The sequence below is a fragment of the Lates calcarifer genome, linkage group LG4 (assembly GCF_001640805.2).
Source record: "Lates calcarifer isolate ASB-BC8 linkage group LG4, TLL_Latcal_v3, whole genome shotgun sequence".
Classification (NCBI taxonomy): Eukaryota; Metazoa; Chordata; class Actinopteri; family Centropomidae; genus Lates; species Lates calcarifer.
In genome coordinates this window covers 16,484,668-16,505,800 of record NC_066836.1, presented here as the reverse complement: position 1 = coordinate 16,505,800, position 21,133 = coordinate 16,484,668, and the positions used below count along the sequence as shown (strand labels likewise).

The window sequence follows — 21,133 nt, the reverse complement described above, 5'->3', positions numbered from 1 at the left end:
ATGATTGGGTTACATTTCTTCACTTTTTGGGGTTTTTCACTCTGTTATTGTTCAGTAGAAGTGTGGTCTGATGCCTGCTCTATGAGGAAAGCCTACTTGTTCTGGATAATAAAAGACTGGGATGCATTTATCACTTTGACTCATCTACCATCATCAGAATAACATCATGAATGTCCCTCACTTCACTACAAAATACTGTGTTTTTTTAATTTTTATTTTCTAGTGGAGAAAATCAGGTCACTATTAAATATTGGAATGGTGTTTTGGCAGGTCTTTGGTGACAGGATAAGGACGGAAGAGAACAAACCTTCACAACTGGATATAAAACAACAGAACCTGATCATATCTCCATCAGCAGAAGAAAAAAAAAAACATGTGAAATCAGAATTTTAACCCCTTCATATCCTTTCTAGTGTTTCTACTGCATACCTGCAGTGAGCTGTGCGTTGCACCCAGGTACCTTCGCTCCTGCGGTTCACTACTTGTCCCGTTTACTTGGCGACATCTACAATGAGGTCATATTTACAGGACACCCTCTCTTGCTGTTCACAACCCCCCTGGGCCAAAACAGACGTCTGTCAGTAAATGAGCTATGGCTCTCATCTTTCTTTTTTTTTTTTCAACCTACTCTTTCCTGCTGCCTGATGAAGGATGAAGTCCTTAACACCAGCACAGTTACCTCTCTCTGGGGAGGACACTTCAGCATCTGTGATCCTTCCTGGTGTAACTGAATAGTACACACTGAGTGCAACATGGAACATGACCTAGGGGTTTCCCTGCTTCTTCCTTTCTTTCTGTGTGCGTGTGTTTTTTTTTTTTTTTTTTCATTTAAACCAATCAAAGGTCTTTGCTGCAGGCCATTTGGGAAGCCTCTTTATGTGTGAGGGGACTGATGTTCTTAATGATGACAGATGACAAACGTGAGGCTAAAGCTCTGATGTAATGAAGAGGTGGCAACCTTAGATACGAACAGGCAGGTGAGGTCGTAATCAAGCAGATAGTCTTCCATTAGCCATCCTGACTCATTGGATGACAGTGATTGAAACGGAGACTGTAATGACATGATAGATCCCCTCATACTCAAAGGGTGGAATGCAGCACTGTACGAGAAGTGGCTAGAGGTGGGGGCAGTAAAGAGTCATGCTTCATCAACTCAAGTTGAAAGGAAAAAAGCTAATATTCATGCTTGATTAAGTTCCACTTGTAGCAAACTCAGTATGTTCTTAAATGAAGTGCTCTCTAGCCAGTCCAGAGCCTGTGGGAGAGCAGACTCACTCCCTGTCTCACAGGATTTGACTCAGACCCAGTTCAGCCTGAAGCAGCTTGGAAATAATTAAGATCCAAGAAATAATAATGATCCTATTTGTTTGTTAGCTTAAGGGGCCATAAAGATGATTTTTAGCACTAACAACCTTTTGGGACTCAGATTATCTACCATTCAAACTACTTTAGGACAGCATGCTAGCCCGCTAACCCGCTGACTTCCCAATCTGCTTTTTATATGTGCTTTTGAAAAAACAAAGATCCTGCATATTTCTTCTAGATCAGTAATTTACTAGTCATTACAACTCTAGGATGCGTCATACTCCATGCCTTTGCAATTTTACATTTTCTAATTTCTCCTTTGTCACAGTGAATGTGTTTCATCTGGAAACACGCCTGTTATTGGCCTGATATTGTAGCAAAAATAAAATATTGTATCAGGCCAATGGTGATTTTAAAGGAATAGTTTGACATTTTGGGAATTGAGCTTATTCGTTTTCTTGCCAAGATTTATATGAGAAGATCGACACCGCTCTTGTTTCTATATAGGAAATATGAAGCTATCTCTAGTAGCTTGCTAGCTTTGCTTAATCTGTACAAAAACAAATGTGTACAAATAAGTTAAGGTTTTACTATTTCCTGGAGCTTTGTTGTCACCATGAGATGACTGAATTATTTACATTTCAGCTTTTGTACGGCTTAAACAAACAACATAGATGCTAACCTAAGCTAACCAGCTACAAGCAGTGCTTTATCTTCTTCATATGAGAGTAGTGCTGACCTTCTCATATAATGCTAGAGTGAACAGGCATAGGTCCCAAACATGCAAAACCATTCCTTAAAACTTGCGGAGGGAACAATTCACTGTTCTGTAACCATCAAAGTTTCTTCAGCACTTTTTATTTGTATCCTTTTAGGATTCTTATGTAATATCGATTTATCTTCACCTCATATTTTAAACAGGGAATGCATTACAGAATCACATTACTGCAACTCTCTAGGTTCTGCAACTCTAAAAACCCTAGGTATCCTAGTTAAAAAAAGAAGTTTTAGTAAAAAATAACAAAAGAAAGAGGCAACAAACAAAAGTAAACATAACAAAATCAAAATCATGAAAATCATCAAGCCATCCAAGGAAGATTGTGTTCCATTGTCATTTTTGCACAGAACCATGCAAAGGGGCAGGGTTGGTTTCTCAGTTCAACCAGTGTGCCTGTGTGGCCGTATATACCAGCAGACCTCAAGCCATGCCATTATCTGAAGACCACAGGAAGCTCTAATTAGTGGTGGTGAGAAAGGTAGACTACTACATATTTCATTGTTGTGTGTATGAGTGTGCAGCATTGAGCTAAAAGTGAACTCGTTCTCTGACAAACACACTCACAAATATTCTCTCAGTCTGTCTCACTCTCGCTTACTCTCTGAACAGTTTTCGTTTCTTGCGGTGTTAGTAGAAATAGAAAAAGAAAAAAGGTTTTCAAAACATTTAGAGTTGCTGTGTAATGGAGGCAATGTTATGCATTACATTAAGACATTTTCTTTAAATTTTTGGAGAGGAATGTATCTGAAAAAGGAATGCAATGCTGTATTCAGACTGTTAACATCGTAAAAAAGCTCTGAAATTAGTAATTAAATAACCCTCTACTATTTATACATTCAGGCACTGAAAAATCACATGTCAATATGTAACTAAAAAAGATAGTCGCTCTCATTTTTCCCTTGGTAAGAACAAGGAAGCTGAAACCTTGAAGTTGGCAATTGTGTAAATTTTTCCTACCCAGTAGTAATGCCATATGCATCCCCTTTGCTCTTCTTTTGTGTGACAGTTTCCCATCCCCCTCAAGTGCAGTTTCAAACACTGACCTGAAGTCAGAGCTTTCATAGCCTCTCCTAAAGCTTTCACCTTAACCTATGGGAAAGAATCCATGACACTAGTCTTTTGAAAGGGAAATCCAATGGTTTGTCTCGCTCTCCTCACCGGACAAACAGATAGACGACAGATGGGTGGACGGATGTCCTCCATGGCCTCAGAGGGCCAGCAGGTGAGCCGAGGCCCTCAGCTCCACAGACCAACTTCTCCCCTCGTGGTTAAGGACTCTCCGGTGTGATAGCCAGCTCTCACCCCAGCGACCCTGAACTCAGTCATTTTTTAACTATACAAGGGCTTTTACAAAAAAGCTAACTTGAACAGCCATACAATGGCTAAAACATAAACCATATCTCTACTTTATCTCGGTTTTTCAGTCATTTTTTAAATTTTTTTTCTCTTTTTCTGTTTTTGGATGCATTTGTGTTTTTATTTGATTTAAGTCTTTGTTTGCCTTTCTTTGTTCTTTTGGAGTAGCTCTGATCCAGTCCTGTGCTGAGAGGCTCAGTCACAGAGGAATTGGTTTTCGGATTTGATGTTGGGTGTGGGGGAAGGAGAGGAGGGATAGGTGGGAGGGAGAGGGTAAGGACCAGGTCAGGGGTCAAGATATGGGTTCTTTATTAGTCCAGACATGGACTCTCCAGCAGTTACAGGGACGGCTTTGGATGGGACAGAATGAAGTGACAAGTTGGTTTGGGAAAGGTGGGCCTCAAAGCTGACTGCAGAGGGTTTGTCAAGGTTATCCACTATCAGAGGAGGTGTGTGGTGCTGTGGAGGGTGAGCGCCGCCTGCGGGCGGTGGAAGTCCAGGATCGCTCAGAGCGTTCGGAGCGCTCCGAGGCTAGCGAGGCGGGCCGAAAGCGGTGAACAAAGCCGTCCAGGAAGTCCTGCTGCTGCTGGGTTATGGCTTGGGAGATGAGGCAGGGCAGCGCCTGCAGGCTGCCCGTCACCGAGTCCAGCTTGTCCTCCAATGTGCCGATGCGCTTGTCCAACTCCTCACTGCGCTCTTGCAGCTCTGACACCAGGTCATACATCACATTCTGGGTCTAATGAAGGAGAGAAAGTAAATGTGTTTGGGGAGGCGCAAGAACAGGAGGACAGTGGAAAAAGAGGAGTGCAGGACAAGAGAAAGAAAAAAGCTTTTACAACTTAATATCCACACAGAGAAATGCAACAAATGAAATTAAAAGAAGTTACAGTATGTATACGTCACCAGGGAATCATTAATGTAATAGTTCATCACAGATTCAATAAGTAGACAGTTTAAATCCAACATACTCAGCCTGAAGAGAAAGAAATAATGCCAGGAAGCAGTATGCAGGGGAGCTCTATAGTTTCATCCAGTCAGCATAGATTTTATCTTCCCACTGATTTAACAACCAGCTTCTCCAGTCCATTTATAGCCAGAGAAGCTCTTTAATGCTTTATGTATTTGCTTGACACATCTCATTCACATAATGAAAAGTGCCTCTATTATTCAGGCATTTATTGATCCAAGTGTAGATGCAATGGGGCCAGTGTTAATGCATGTGGTAACTACATGTAATTCTTCTTTTCACACTGACAGTTCTATATTATAAAATATAATGTAATATATTTTATTCTATTTTTTATTTCAACATTGTGAATTTCATGTGACACAATTTAAAGAGATTACAGCTCAATGAAAGAAATCAAATGATTTCTGTCTTGTACATGGGACAGAAATTAGAGGGTTACCTCTCTATAGGGCTTGACAAAGAATTGAAATAGCGAAGGTTGTACACAGATGGATCTGACCATCAAGCAGAGTAAGGGCAAGTAAACACACATTAAAGGACTTGGCCTTAGAACCTTTTAAAATACACACTAGAGTGCAAATGCCATCCACATCAAATGAGGCTGCAGTCACACACCTCCCTTTGAACCCCCTCTCTGCTCTGCCCCAGTGGGTCAGCTGACATCTATACAGCAGGACAGAAGCTGCTGAGGCATGACTGTATTCATCCTCTTATAGCCAGATTCTGTTCACAATGTGTGGTTAGGTTCAGGTTCCTCGATCACATTCAGACTAACCTTGCACCGTGAACTTGGGTTCAGCTGAGTTAGCTTAGATGTTAGCAAAAACAGGCTTTCAGTCCATGCATACATTTGGAATCATCAAAAATATAAAGAAGCCCTCTTTGGGGATGTAATGGTAAAGTCCCTGAGTATCCAGTATTACCACATGCGATCTTAAGGCCCAACCAGGAATGACACTGTTGATCTATGTTGAATGATAAGATGACTGTAAATTCTTCATCTTCAAGTCTTCAAATACTCCCTCTTTAGTAACTGTGTAACTGTGTCTTTCATACCATACATCTACGTATCTCTGGCATTTAACATACCTGACACTTGAGAGGTCGTGGTAACATGAGGACTCTGACATGACATATTTGGTCCTAAGGGTAATGCTCAATTCAGACCACTAGTAGTGCTCTGGTGCAATGTTTTGAGTGGGTCCTCATTTTGTTAGTATTTTGGGCGCATGAGGAGATATATGATACAGAGTCTTTCGAATTGTTTTATGATGGTTGTGGTAGCCAAGAAACGTAACAATGTGCTAACAAAGGCAAGGAAGAAGACTGCCCCCTAGAGAACGTGGAAATAATGCAGATCTAAAATTCTTCCAAATTGCCTTTGCAAATGTTTAATGGGAAAGTAAAAGGGTTCGTTAGGTCTCAAGGATACACACAATGCATGTCGGTGAGAAACAGTGGAAGTAAAAACTTACTTCACAAGGTACCTGTGACACCAGAATGGTTGATTCACCAGCACACCAAAACAAGAGACAAGCCCATTGACTTCCACCTGCTGGGACCCTTGTGATAAATTAATATCCAATCATCTAAAAGCTGTTCATCCGGCCCTAATGGCCTTCAGTCTAGATAAAAGAATACTGGAATCCACTGTGGCCTTGGCTGATAGTTTAATATACTGACTCATACAATGCACATCAAACCCTGCAAAGAATACATGGATCTGTAGCTATTTGAATTTATATTATGTCATTTGCTTCCTTAAGTCAAGTAAATGATTTTAATGTAAACCTGAAATAATTAAGATGCTGAAACGCTCCAGATTGTTGAGGGAAGGAACTGTAGAGTCAGGTAATAATTATCTGTGAAGTCATCACTAAAACTGACCTCTTTCTCTTTACACAAAGCCATTTTGATACATTGGTAATACAACATTAATGACACAGCAGCTTTAAAGTAAGCAACAGGCTTTAATTTAAGTAAAAGATGAAACAGATTCAGTAGAATCAGAAGACTTACCTTTGCCAGGTCCACCAAGGTGTTGGCCTGGTCGTTGAGTTTCCTCTGCTCCATCTTCACACTGCGCAGTCTGGGTGGGAACACAGGGAGGGGGAGAGAGGAAGCGAAGGGAAGGAGGACAAAGGAGAGAAGCGAAGAAGGCGAAGAAGAGTCGAACAGGGCAAGGAGGGGGTGGAGGAGGAGAAGGGTGGTTTGCAGGAGTGGAGCATAGAGAGACAGGTTGTTTGGGGTCATGGAGAGGCAGAGAGGGCCAATAGGGAAGAAAGAAGGAGGAGGAACAACACATTTTTTATCAGGAGTGCTCTCTCACTGATGATAGTGTAAAGAGAGAGGACAGCCTGCATGCATCGTAAATGTATGTACTTTACATATCAATATGTATACATATATATATATATATAGAAATATACATGTATATATATATATATATATAATATATATATATATATATACACAAGCATTCCTGGTCTTGGTCAATGCAATACCAACCAAAACATGCAAATTTTGGAAGCATACTACGCTCATTTTGAAAAATATAAAGACTGCGTTTCTGATTTTTTATCAAGGTCTTTTTCTTGTTACAAGATCTCTTTCTGACCCGATGCTTTCAGCAGCACTTTTTTTTTTTTTAAATGACCATAAATGGGTATTATTTGCTGCAATGAGGAAGTCTTTTTTATTTATACTGAGAGACTATCTTGTTACAACCAAAAAATAATCTGTGTTTGAATGAGAAGAACAAACTCTCAATATAATGCCAAAAAACGTAACATTAGTATGACAAAACGTGATGTTTTTCCCTGCAAGAGTGTAATATGCTTCCATACCAGAAAACCCCAAAGTCTGTGTTTGAAATTAAAACATTCTCATCTCTTTCCACCCAAAAGTAAGACATTAAAAAACAGAAAAAGATGACATGCCCTTTGTCAGTGCTACACACAGCTCAGTGGTAGGACTTCATATTATACACACTGGTCATTCAGTAAGCGTGCAGTGACTGTGAGTGACTTTGTGCACAATGAAACGTGAGTCTTTCAGTGCTGGATTTTGTGTGAGTGTGTGTGCGTGTATAGCTATGTAGATGGGCTGATGTGTGTGTGTGTGAATGTCACAGATAAAAGATGAAGCTTGCCAGAAATAAACTGTGTAATGACATTGTTGAACATACTGCAACATAGACATTTCAAATAACTTGCGCAATGATACGTTGGAGATGTTTTGTGATGCCTCAACATTGTGCCTCCTTATCTCTAATCAAATACATTATGGCACTGTAAGAACTGTTAACGTGGATGTGAACAATGTGTCATTGTTAGCGGTGGCATCACACAGCCATCATCTGGGTGTGTGAGAGGAAGAATTTCCCTGTTCGGCAAATTATGAGACAGGATGACATTCAAGGGCATTTATTCATGTGCAAATCAGTATATCAGAGCAGAGTGAGACTGCTCGCTTACGGCTCTATCTCTGTGGGAAACCGTTTCAGCTCATATGTGTCTGTTTGCTCGGCTTTGTCATCCCTTATGGCTGTCGAAGAATCAGGGCTAAAAGCTAAAAGCGCTGCTTATTAGTGTAACACATTATGGGCTCAATTTTATTCTACAAAAGTCGACAACCTACAGTGAGTGTTGTGTCGTATCTTTTTGTACTATGTCATCAATGTCATCAACTGCAAGATTTGTTGTTTGATCTCATATAAGAAAGGGGGAAAAAAAAGAAAGCAAAAATTTATATTAAAACAACAGCAAACATTTCAACCTCATTAGAACTACAGTACATTACAGTGCGTGTGTGTGAGTGTGTGTGTGCGTGTGTGTTCACGCCATCACAAAACCATCAGGAGTGTAAGATGAGTTCTGCTGATGCAGGTTAATATAGCCTCCAGAGCAGCTATATTAATCATGGGTAACATTGTACAGTACATCAGGAATGATTATGAACCGCTGGCCAGGCCAACAAAGCTTCAAGCTCATTCTGTGCAAGATGCTGTTTCTTTCACACGTTCTCTCCAGACAACCCTCCACTACTGACACCGGTGGCAAAATGTTGATGCTTATTATTGTTATTTTTTTTGTTTGTTTCATTCCATTCAAAGGGGGGATGGGAGGGAGAGGGAAGTAAATGGAACACTGAGGTAAAGAAAAACCAAAAACAATTCAGCATCCAGCATTTTTTTTCTTTTTTCTTTTTTAAAAAAACAACGCTTTTTTTCATGCATGTCAAACGCAGACATGGAGAGGAGGAGTAGGAGGATGTTGAGGAAACAGTAGGAGGAGGATACATAGAAGACTCAACTTACTTCTGAGCTCTGCAGTGATAGAGCAAAACAAAGACAGAACACAGTACAGAGTTTTAACCCCACAACATTCACGAAACGAGTGAAACCATTACACTTCTCACTGTAAGCACAGGGTAAAAGGGGGTCGGAGGGAGAGGGGGACGGGGAGGGAAATAAGGAAGGACCATTACACTAGATTGCAGTGTGTGTTTGGTTGTGGATGTGTGTGTGTGAGTCTACATGTGTGCAAGCATAACAATCAAATGTTATTCTAGGAAGATATTGTAACACATGATAGAGGTGATACTACCAAATACTCTCAGCTACAGATACATTTCATCAGTTCAATACCAATACAACTACTGATAATAAAGCCAAAAATATTTTTTAATGACAAATAGCATTAAAGGCAATCACTTAGACTGAACATCTTAAGAGCTAATTTTCAATAACATATTGTAGTTTTTGTTTTTGAGCATGCTGAGAGATTCCCCTTGGTGGTCGGTGGTCAACAACTCATATATCAGTCAGGCATTTTATTTGACATCAGATTACATCCAGCAGTCATAGTGCAGGACTTACTGGTGGATGGCTTGGAGAAACTTGCGCTGGTGTTTTCGCACCTTGGCGTGATCTATCTTTTTGACCAACTTGGTGTGTTTGTAGATGAGCCATGTTTCCCTGAGTACATTGGCAGCTGTGTTCTTTACCTGAGAAACAAGGTTGAAAATGGCACACAATGTTAACAGCACAATAGCCCTGTAAGGTACCATACAACATCATGACAAAAAGCAAGAGTTTTATGAAATGGTCAAAAACAAAACATAAGCATAAATAAGCAATAAATCAAAACAAAGAGAATCAACAAAAAGCTGTTGTAGTAATTTAAATTTTCAATTCTAGATTTTAAATTTAAAATGACAGTGACGGAAACTCAGTGCATCTGAGTTAATAATCCTGACAATAGAAAATAATAGGATTAAAATCAGTGCCCCCGTAAACAAGTGGTTCCCTGAGCTGGGTGTCAGGACCCTGCAGGGACTGCAAAGTAAATCTAGAAAACAGCAAGAAAATTAGCTGGATAAGAAGGAGGAAAGATGTTAAAGCGTTGAATCTGTCACATTTTACCTCTCTGTGGTTTTAGATTATCTTTAAACCTCTGTACTGGGTGCTCGGACCCCTGTATACCTGGTTGCAGGTCTAGGTTTAGAGTATTTTTTAGGCCTCCAAAAATGATGAAAAATAACCTCGTAAAAAGTGGAAAAACACTCTTTGGATGAATTTACAACACCTATCCACATGCAGCCATGTTGTAAAAAACCAGCAGTGTATTAGCTACTGGAAATACATTAATATGCAGGGACTCACTCGTTTGCAGAGTTGTGTGTCCATCATGAAGTTGTGGACATGCTTCTCAGCCTTGGTCAGCTCCAGCTTCCTGGCCACCACTGCAACCACCAGCGCAGTGCAACCAGCTCCCTGTTGCACAAAAACATGGTCAAACAAACACAGCAATGTTTTGTTTGTGAGTTTTCACTTTGTTAACACTTTGTTAACTTTACCACTTTAATAATTAAAAGAAACTGAGATCCAGTAAAGAAACTAAACAAAGCTGCTCATGTTTGACACCTTATGCCAAACAACAAATGCTTCCTCTCTTCTTGGAGTGTTTAATTATAAACAAAGGAAGTTGCATTTGGCTGGTTTCACTTGATTTTTCACTGCAACAGCAGCTAAAAGAACAATGAAACTGTGAAGTTTCGTTGATATAAACAAATATCAGGCATTTTCAGGTTCTTTTTATCAGTTAAGAAGAACAAAATAGCTAAAACAAGTTATGTTTGTAATTCATTAATCAGAGAGGGAAGCAAGTGAAAACACACATGTGCCAGTATGTAAATGAAGGGTAAGAGAAGACTGCTAACAATAAAGAGACATAAACAGTATATGTGGGTGAAGATAGGAGATGTTGTTTTGGCAAGGAGTTGAATCTCTGTGATAATAACTCTGTTTGTTATAAAACTGTAGCTCAGAGTTGTGTTTCTTTTTGCAGTAAGTTCAGTCAGGACATGGCAGTGAGTGTAGAGTGTGGAGCCGAGGTTTAGTTTTATAACTGTTCCACTCAAAGCTGTCCTGTGAGGACGTTATGTATTTATCTGGGTGAAGAAGAGAGGAAACCTACCATAATCCCTGTAAGCAGACACACGCCTTTCCCACAGTACGTGTGTGGTACCATGTCCCCGTAGCCAATGGAGAGGAAGGTAATCGAGATGAGCCACATGGCTCCCAGGAAGTTACTGGTTACTTCCTGTTTGTCATGATACCTGAAGTGATGAAGATAAGCAGAAGTAGGAGAAACACAAAGTCAGGAAAAGCTGCACACAGTTTCTTGAACATGAGCATGCTGGAGAATGACGTGGTGCTGTGTGGAACCAAACAGGGGTGGTGGGTGGAGGAGGTGGAGGTGGTGAAGATCGAGTAGGAGGAGGAGGAAGAAATCATGGCGCAAGGTGTTACACCTGTTTTGTAAAACCAGTTTGGCACACAGTCTAAAAAAAGCATCCAAGTCCATTCTGAGTTAAAAAAAAAATAAATAAATAAAAATAAGGAAAAATATCTTTTCAATGGATTTGAGAGACTATACTTCATTTCTGTTGGTCTTTGCCTTTAAGCCATTTCTATCTGAGACAGTTTAATGGAGAAATATGTTTAATGGGTATTAAACTTAAACTGGCATGTGGCAGCAAATAGTGTCAGTTTTCTAAAGAATTTGATGGAATGACTTCAACTGAGAGTGAAAAACCACTGAACATGTGTTTTCATGTTCAGTGTCTGTCAATATACAAATTAACCATTTGGTGAGATGAATGACATGGATTATTCAAAAAATGGGGCTGAGGCCAAATCACTTACTCTTGTTGTATATTAGCATAGAAATTACAATTTCAGAAACATGTTTCAAATAACAAAGAGACGGGCCATGTCGCGACTGGATAAAGAATACCGCAGGTCAGACCTGATTTGAATATGACAACCCAACAAATGTAATCTAGGTGCATCCAAGAATGCATATACTACTGCATTAAATCAAACTAACAATTGGCTTATTGGTCACAGTTTGCTGCAAATCTTACTCCATAGAGTTTATGCCCCCCCCCAAAAAAAGGTTTGGCAATGTGAAAAATCATCACTTCAAACATGTTGTTTGCTGAAAATAGCTGACAGCCATGCTTGAATTGTCAGTCCAAAGGGCCGCAGTGCATATGCAAAGATATTTCTATAAAAAGCTGGATTGATGATGACATTCCCATACCTTTTGCAGCAAGACAAAAGTCCATCACAGAGGCAAATCTGCCTTATCCACCCACCCTCATTCAACTCGCCTGATTATTCCCAATGGGCTGTCTAGGAGGAGATCAGATAAGATTTAATTTTGGAGTTAAAATCAAATATTCATTAAACACTTTGAGACAACATCTTGCCAACATCATTCTGACAAGACAACGGAGATGGAGTCTAATTTCTTGGGATTTTGTTAAGGCTTTCTAAACGGGATTCTCACTGGGCCAATCATGAATCGTTAACGACCTCAAACTATCCAGCAGTGACCCAGCATGCGGACCCAAAATGGCTGGAACAATCACCTCTAATTAGTGCACAAGTACAGACCAGAACACTTGGGGCCAGACTTTGAATTTCTTAAGTTTTTCTTTCCACCAGAGAAAAAAAACCAGAGTTGATATTGTAGAAATGCCTGCTCCTCCTCCTCCAAGACAGTTCATTGTTATCAAATATCACAAATGAACTAATCATGCCCTCTGCAGTTCTTAAAACTCCCACTCTCAAGTTTCTATTCATGCTCTAAGTCGGGGGAAAAATAACTGTGAGCACTTTTTTTTTTCCCTCAGAATGACAAAAAAGTGTGCGGTCTGTGGGATTCAAGCTTCTTAAAATGACATGCAGAGAAGCAGTCTGTACAATACCATGCAGGAATAAAAAAGATCTGCAACCTGCATGCTTCAAAGCCAGTATATTGAGAGCAGGGGAGCAATGGGCAAACCTGGGGTCCATTTAGAGATGAAAACCACCTCTGACAAATACTGCAGTATCATCAGGTGGAGGGGGGATTGTACGTCTTCTCAGACGAGACTTTCATTTGTAAACAGTGGGGCAGGACTAGATGAGTAACAAAGGAAGAAGCTCATTGAATTTGACACCCCTGTCTCTTTTACCTGCATCCCAACACTTCAGCAGCTGCCCTTTGATAGCTGCCAGGGGGGCTAAACTTGATCAGCTGGCTAAATATTGTAATTACAAGTGACTAGTATGTTAATTTCATTCATCTTGTCATCAAGGCGTGCAGAGAGTGAGTCATGTCTTCAAGGCAGGCAGAAAGTGCTGAACCTTTTAGCACAGTGAACAATGTATTACAATGCATTACAGGGGCCTTCTCTCTGTTGTAAACATAACCCATAAATATACTTGACAATAATGCAGAAGGCATTGGTTTTTTTTTAGCAATAAAATGTTTTAGGGAAAGCTTCCTGTTTTATTATCTGTTTTTCTAATGGTGAGTGTGGCCATATTTTTTCAACGCACATATTTCAATAACTCTCTACTCCGAAAAAGAGTAGAAGACAGCAATATGGGAAGAGAGACAGAGGCTGAATGGGGAGCTAATCAATAGCATTTTAAGGCTCTCAATATACTGTGTCAAGTTTTGGAATAGCATGGAGAAGAGCTGGCACCACTTTCAACCTATTCCAGGACAAGAGGTATATAGTGTCTAGAGCAGACAGTTTTATCCCCCACTGTTAAATTCTCCCTGACAGACACTCTGCAGCGAAAGCATTACCCTGGCATCACTTCCTCAAATATTTCAGAAATGACATTATTTATCCACTGCTGTATAATGTAATACTGTAATTTACTTCCAAATGAGTGCTGAAACTTTGCTTCTGTGGTGGGTTAGAGGAGTACAGCATAATTCACACAACATAAGACAAATAACGTAACATCAGTCCCTTCAAATTATCACAAATTTATGAAGTAGTCTAGTCAGCTTTGCACATTAGGGGAAATGTAAAACCACCACTGGGATGTCTTCTGTTTATGTGTACTAATAAACCAGATTCCTCACCATTTAATTTTTTAGCCGCCAATGCGCATAGGTGAGCGTATGATACGTATGACAAGTCCCCCGAGGAAATAACAGCAGCCAAGGCTAACAACACAGCCTCTGAACAAACAGAATAGTAATGATGGATCCACACATGCTCGCACACACACATGCATACAGGCACACAAACCACCAGGAATATTTGAAATGTTGCTCTATTTCTGATTTAAAAACAACAGGAAAGCCTTTACAGTACTTGATAACTAATATGAACAACATAACTACCTTCAGTCTCAGTGCTTTACAATGAAAAGTGTCAAGTTCTTCTCAGCAATTATTTTTAAGATTTATCTGTCATCTTAACATACTTGTTTTTAAGCAAATCACTTCACATACATGAAATCTGTGAAACCACCAGGACGCTCTGCATCAATATAGTGATAATAAGGCACAGTCAGCTTCCTCAGAGGAGAGCTGATAAATGTTACAAAAGTGTTTTATGTGCCCAGAATATACATGTGGTAAGATGTAAGAGAGAATATATGCAAAACCCCATTCCACACCAAAATGTATATTTCAAACTTCCTCCAGAGGAGCCACAGTCTTGCTTCTGTTTCTACTTTCCTCTGCTGGTCAGCTGCATTGGAAAACATTCAAAGGCTACTGTTTAACATTCTGCAGCTATCGCCTGCACACAACAACAGCACTTCCCCTCTTCCTCTTGCATTTTGGTTTCACATCAACAAAAACAAATTTAAAAGATTTTTCAACAAGTGCAAGTCTTGTTGATATAAATGAATCTGAGCGTCAGCTGAGATAACTTGGGGACAAATATGTTAGGATGCTCCTTAGGGAGTGTGTTAGTTGCAGTAAATATGAGCAGATTAAACTCAAAGTGATGATGACCTAATTAAAAAACTGCAAACCTAACAGTGTTTTTACAGCGCAACCAGTATGCAAAGCAAGCAAGCAGCAGCAGCACATTCAAAGTGGACACTGGACTGTGCACGTATCATAAAATTCATAGACAATTTTATGACATGTGCATTTTATATGTTTCAGAGCCTAAAAGAAACAAACAACAAATCTGTCCAACTTAGTTAAGTTGAGCTGAGTCAATTTTATCACAATATTTTTTATAATATTTTAATTGGAGAACACTTCAGATAAAATTATTTTGGATAATACCAGAATTACAACATCTAAAACTCACATTTAATTCAAATGTAGTTTAAGTTTAAGTTACTTTAAGTTAGTTTATCAGCCACACCAGCAGCATGGATCAAGGGATGGCCATGTGCGTTACACTGTTAAATGGATTGCCGTGAAATTTTGTACAGACATTCACGTTCCCCAGGAGATGAGTCATATCAATCTAATCCTGACTTTTCCACTAACACGACCATGAGGTTCACATCTGTGGTTTTGTGTAAAATGTCAAAACAACTACTGGAGGGATAGCCACAAAATGTGGAACGCATATTTATGTTCGCTATAGTAACATTGGTTATGTCTTCACTTTTCATCTGGTGCCATCTATAGGTCAAATTTTCCACTGATTATAGCTTTCTATTGTTTTGCTTTAAGTCTAAATATTTTCAAAACTAATGACATTCCTAAACAGCTTCAGCTGTAATAACCCTAAACCTGATGAGTAAATGTTAGCATGCTAAAACACTCCACCAAGATGAAGACCACGATAAACATTACACTTGCTAAACAGTGGCTTGTAAACACTGTCTTGGTGAGCATGTTAGCATGCTGACATTAGCATCTAACTCAAAGCAGCACTGTGCAGCAGAGCTGCTAGCATGGCGGTAGTCTCTTAGTCCTGTCACAACTGATGTTGCATCTTTAAGGAACATGTAGATGCACATAAGGAAGTGTTTGGAAAGTTACACAAAGCTCTGTTTATCTGTCTATCTTGAAAAAAAAACAAAACATTTGTCTTGGAGGAACACTAACATTGAGTCACACTTTATGTGTATCTGTACTCTTTCCCTAGGTTCCCTGTAATGTGTACACTTCATTTTACTGTAAGAAATATCTCTTTACATTGTAAGTGAGGTCTCATCGCACTTGTGTCCCATTCACTGCAATGAAAACACATATGCAGAGGACATAAAGTAGTATGTGCAGCCATCTTCATCTCTTGGCTTCGTGCCCAAGTTTAACAATGAATGGATTCTTAAAACACACTCATCCAGTCGAGGGACTCAATGTCACAGTGACCTCTCATCTGAAAATCAAACATGGGGGAGTGTCGGCCTCACAAGATGTGTTGTAAGTGTACTTCAGCCAATTAACATAAACTATAAACCAAAAAAGAAGACTGCGGTGGCAGAAACTAATATAACTGCGTTCACTCCCTGCTACACCGACTGTACATTTGTTGCCAGGAACTAAATGATTTTGTTTTTACCAATGTCATTATGATTGCATTTTAATAATGAGCTATGTCTAATGTATTGCTGTCAAACAACTAGGATGTGAATCCAGAAGAAAAGAACTGCTTGGATTTGCTGACTTGCAGTTTTGGCAGCCAGGCAGGCTTCAGGCTTCAGCTGCAAGAAATGATCAAGTGTGTATTTGTGAATCTCATCCAGACTAATTATACTTTCAAAGAGTACATTGCAGTGTTGTAACTAGTAAGGTTTCCTGCAAGTCACCCCACCATTACGAATGATGAAGCAAAGACATCAGCTAATGTAAGCCACAGTCTTATGGCAGTACCCTTGCAAACTTTTATATTTAAACTGAGCACTTCAGTCAGGCCCTTTCTTTGACCTGCTGCGAGTGTCCTTCTTAATCTACAAGGCCACCAGACAGGAAGGGTCGTTCATGAAGCCCTTAATCTTAATGTTTCAAGGCTGGAGAGTAGGTATGTCTCTGGGGTTATCAGATAGTAAGTATTCTATTACAGATGTTCTACTGAATTAGGCTGGAGACACCTGCAAAAAAACTCAGCAGTAAGTCATGGGGTCCCTGCTATTATCAACACTGAAGACTCTAAACAAACTTGTGCTCGTGCTCAAGCTGAAAATAAGTTTACAACAATACTCATGTCATTTTTTACTTCAAAGGATTTTTTTCCTCCCAGAAATAATATGCTCAATGGAATTTATGGTATACCTAGTAGCATTAAAGTTTACTTTGCTGAAAACCATCCAACCTTCAGGGGACACAGATGAATTCTGAAACACCACCACTCCACCTCCGCTGCCAACTCAGTACATCTAACCATTGTCTTTAATGTTCCCAGTCTTCCCAATGCACTGTGCACTACACACAGCATCAGCTACTTCTGCCCACAACAACAAGTCCAGCTTTAAGGTTGTGCTTCCTACCTGTAAGATGACTCCTTAATCTGTGCCCACGCTCTGGTGCCCCATAAAAATACCTGCTCAAAACATTTTAAGGTTTTCAAGTTTCAATTCCACCTGTCAATTTCTTCACCCAAAACTGTCTAATAAACTGTTGGTGGTATATGTAGGTTTTATAGCACTGATTTAGTTTTGTACATAGCAGCGCACATTACACAACATTTGTTCATCCCATGGCCTCCTAGACATTAAGATTAATAATTTGCGTTATAAAACTTTACTGTATCTGCCTGGAAGTGAAAGTCTGAGTTGGGTTGAATGACTTTGATATGATTATGTTTATGAGGGATGGCAAGATTTTAGTTAGCTCTGTTACATTTTGTTAATGAGGGAATCTTCGAAGTTAAAAAGATAAAGAAAGCTGACTCTGCAGTGGTACTAACACATTTATGGCTTAGTAGACATTTTTGTTCAAATTGAGCTTTAGCAAAAAAAAAAAAAATGTTGCAGTGGTTGATGCAGTCTAATGTAGATCCCTAGTCAGTGCATTTTGGACCGCATCAAAGCTTTTACCTGAGGTAAAGGGATGCACTTCTACAAGCATGAGGGGATGCAGCACTCACAAAAACACTGTAGTTCTGCAGTTTAATGGCATGAACACACACTAGATGTTTAAAGCTACTCATGGTATTGCCATATGCTTGGTAATATACACCTACACATTTAACATCTCCTCTGCCATGGCTAAAATCTCACGTGAAGACAAATCTAGAGAGCACGAGTATCTGCATTAAGTCAATTTCTGCAGTGAGACATCAACAGGAAAATTAAAGCCAGCCTTCAAAATTCAGACTAGTTTAGAAAATGCTCCTCAGTTGAAACCCATTCTTAGCTCTGTGTACAAGTAGATGAACAGAAGTACCTTGTTAGCAACTGGGACATTAGACATATGGTAGCACTTCACAGTCACAGCAGCTATGTAAGAGTTATGATTCTCTTAAAATGGTGGGACTAATGTTACCACTGCTAGTATGGAGTTCCAAATACATTTTGTAACCTTCAAAAAGAAAAAAATATTGCTGAAACTGAATGTAGTGCTAGGCGTCATATGCATTTCTAATCCATAATAAAAATAAAAACAGTGATATATTGAGGAACCTTTTACTTTAAGCCACTACTTCCTCTCTTTTAAGCAAAGAACAGCACTGGTTGGGCTCATGAGCCTCAGTGCTTATTCTGATCATATCTTGTGAGGTTTGATCACTTCCACATTCATTGTTATGCAAACATGCTTTGTATATGACTTTGCCATAGGCTGTAATCAATACTATGCCTGCAGAGCGTGCATAGTTTAAAAACACTTTATCAGATCAAGTCATCAAACCATAGAGAATCCACCTGTCCTTGAGGTCGCAACAATTTGCATAAGATCCATCTGTCTTTGTGGAGGAGATTCTCATTTTAAAGATAATCTTGTGAATGATTTAGATGAAGGTAAAGTTATATTAGACATTTAGCTTGACAGTGAATAAGGTACTACAAGCATATAGACACTTCATTCTTCAATTGTTTTTCAATGAAGAGTGTGTTTGTTGTGCAGAATTGGCCATCATTAGCTAATGTTGCCACCCAGAACGTAATATTGTTGCTTTACATTGTAAATATGAATCTACTGTAACAAGAAACTAAGGAACATCAACACCGTCATATCTGTGTGCGTTCAGTGATGGATCAGTGTGTTTGCACTCCTAGCCTGGAAACTTCAAAGTTGTAAAATCTGCCTGAATATTTAATGTAAACCTGTGGTTGGTGTGAGAAAGTTCAAGTTGCAGTGGTGTATGTTTCTCTGGTTAGACATTACATTTGGACAGTCTGTTCTTGGCTGGGGCTGTTTGTATCTTGTGGCTAAGCGATGACACAATCTAGATGTCAGACCTTGGGTGTAGGTGTAGCTGACTAGTAACTCAAGCCTGATAATCCGGTGTGGCGCTCTGAGGGAAAGTCAGCTAAACTTTCTGAGAGCTTGTCTTTTACATAGCCTACGGGTCCTCGCTGGAGAAAGCGAGGTGAGAAACAGCAGTCTCACATCGCCTCGAAATAGAGCGTTTTGTTTCAGATAACAGAGTTAGAACAGGTGAGGAAGAGAATTAGATAACAGTTAAAGAGAAAAAGGAGCGAGAAACCAGGGGAAGGCAAGGCAAGGCAAGCATGCGAGAGTGTAACTGAGTTTCTGGCCGTATTGGGCCTGCTTCTCATGGATAAGGGAAGGCAAAGGGACAGGGAGTCAGTAGTAGGGAGAGATGAGGAAAAACTGCAAAGCATGCCACGTTAGATGGGTACGGTAAGAGATCTGCAAAGGATCAGTCAGGAGTAAGAGAGAGAGGGAGGGAGCATTATGGTAGTGAGGGAGAAGCCAAAAGAGCTTAGTTAAGGAGCTTAGTTGAGGTAGGTTAGCTCTGAAGATGGGCTGTATCAAGAAAGAAGGGAAAGGGGGCCAGTGACCAGCATTAAATCCATCTACTGTAACATTAGCATTTCTCCCAACCCCATAACCCTCCCACCCCTCCATCCCTCTCGGTTTCCCCTGGTTGTGTGTCTTTCATTCCCCCCATCTAGGCATTTTCCAGGTAGACTCCGTGCTCGTCCAATCTCTCATCGTACTGCCCTTTGATTGGCTCAGGAGCGTGGTCAATGTGACATTGTAACGGCGCATTTTTAAAGAAGATACAAAGGTCACACACAGCACTTTGGGAAACAAGCGCCTCTTTTTTTTACCCCCCTTTTTTAAATTGTACTTGAAATGATGGGATTGATAGGTAAACATGAAAACTCGCATGCTGTTTCGATGTTTACAAGAGGAGGGGACAAAGGGGGATGAGGACATTCGGTTCATGGATGTAAACAAAAACTGGAGACACTGCTTTCAGCACAGAACTAATTCCTCTCTCAAGAGTGTCTCCATTTAAGAAACTGTGCGACAATGGAAAGCAATGCCCTCATTTACCTGCCTGGCCTTGTACTGTGTAACACCAGTCATATAGTTGCTGACCAAAATAATGCTGTACTAGATAGGAAGACACACCCCAGACCAAAATTACATTACCTTATACACAAAATGACTTGACATTTGTCCTCTCCTTGGACACTCAGACCTTCTTTTGGCTACAGGAGACAATTTCTAGAGTAGAAGCAACAAAAGTCTGTGGAAAACCACTACAACACTGTTCAATTAATTTTGTGAAGGGAGACACATAATGGGATGGTAATGTGAGAACACAAAGAACAGAAAGGCTTTTGCTTCTCGGCAAATCTTTGGAGTTGCTGTTAAATAGACTTTTTGTGCAATATAGATCTATAACAATTGCATAAGGAGAGGGAGAGAAAAAAAAGAGAAAAGACAAATTGCCCTCTGGCAGACTCATGAAGGTGACTTGAAGGAGCTGCTCCATTTTAGCACAAATTTCCTCCTCCTCCTCCTCTTCCTCTACCTCCTCCTCCAGTCCCTACCGACCTAACACACAACAGTTAGCAAAGAGACGCTTGCTTCAAAGTGCTGCTCACACCGTTGGTCTCTGCTGTCCTCCTATAGCCACTAAAAGCCTGTTTTTCTTAGCAGAAAGATGGTGCCACTTTCATGCCAAACAAGAGGGCCTATACTGCTAACTGCCATACTGAGTTTGGAAAGGATCATTGCTTAATTGTTTTAGAGGGGCTGCCCCGTCTCCCCGCTACCTCCACCCCACCACCCTCCAAAACCCCACTCAGGGCAGCAGTGGCGCCAGCTCGGTGCAAAAAATGATAAGTTGGGTTTTCCACGGCTAGAGAACGAGGACTCACATGGTATCCCTATGGAGCAGCATAGTGGGGAAATAGAAAGTACAACAAAACATTATACAAACACACACACACACACACGCACGCACACACGTACATCTGCATGTGCATGCTCGCACCCATCCATTGTAACACACGTGTCGTAGACATA

The 21,133-nt window shown here is 40.1% G+C and overlaps 1 protein-coding gene across 2 annotated transcripts in view; it reads right to left on the bottom strand.

The window, feature by feature from the left end:
• Window positions 1-1,872: 1,872 nt before the first annotated feature.
• The window catches only part of kcnn1a (potassium intermediate/small conductance calcium-activated channel, subfamily N, member 1a), a 47,282-nt gene continuing 28,021 nt past the window's right edge, over window positions 1,873-21,133 (bottom strand). For both annotated transcript variants that reach the window (XM_018677083.2, XM_051070104.1), the window contains exons 5-9: window positions 10,889-11,030; window positions 10,075-10,185; window positions 9,289-9,416; window positions 6,429-6,498; window positions 1,873-4,175 (exon numbers count right to left, since the gene is read on the bottom strand). In XM_018677083.2, the coding sequence (XP_018532599.1) occupies window positions 3,870-4,175; window positions 6,429-6,498; window positions 9,289-9,416; window positions 10,075-10,185; window positions 10,889-11,030 (757 nt within the window). In that variant the 3' untranslated portion in view covers window positions 1,873-3,869. The remainder of the gene's footprint in view (window positions 4,176-6,428; window positions 6,499-9,288; window positions 9,417-10,074; window positions 10,186-10,888; window positions 11,031-21,133) is intronic.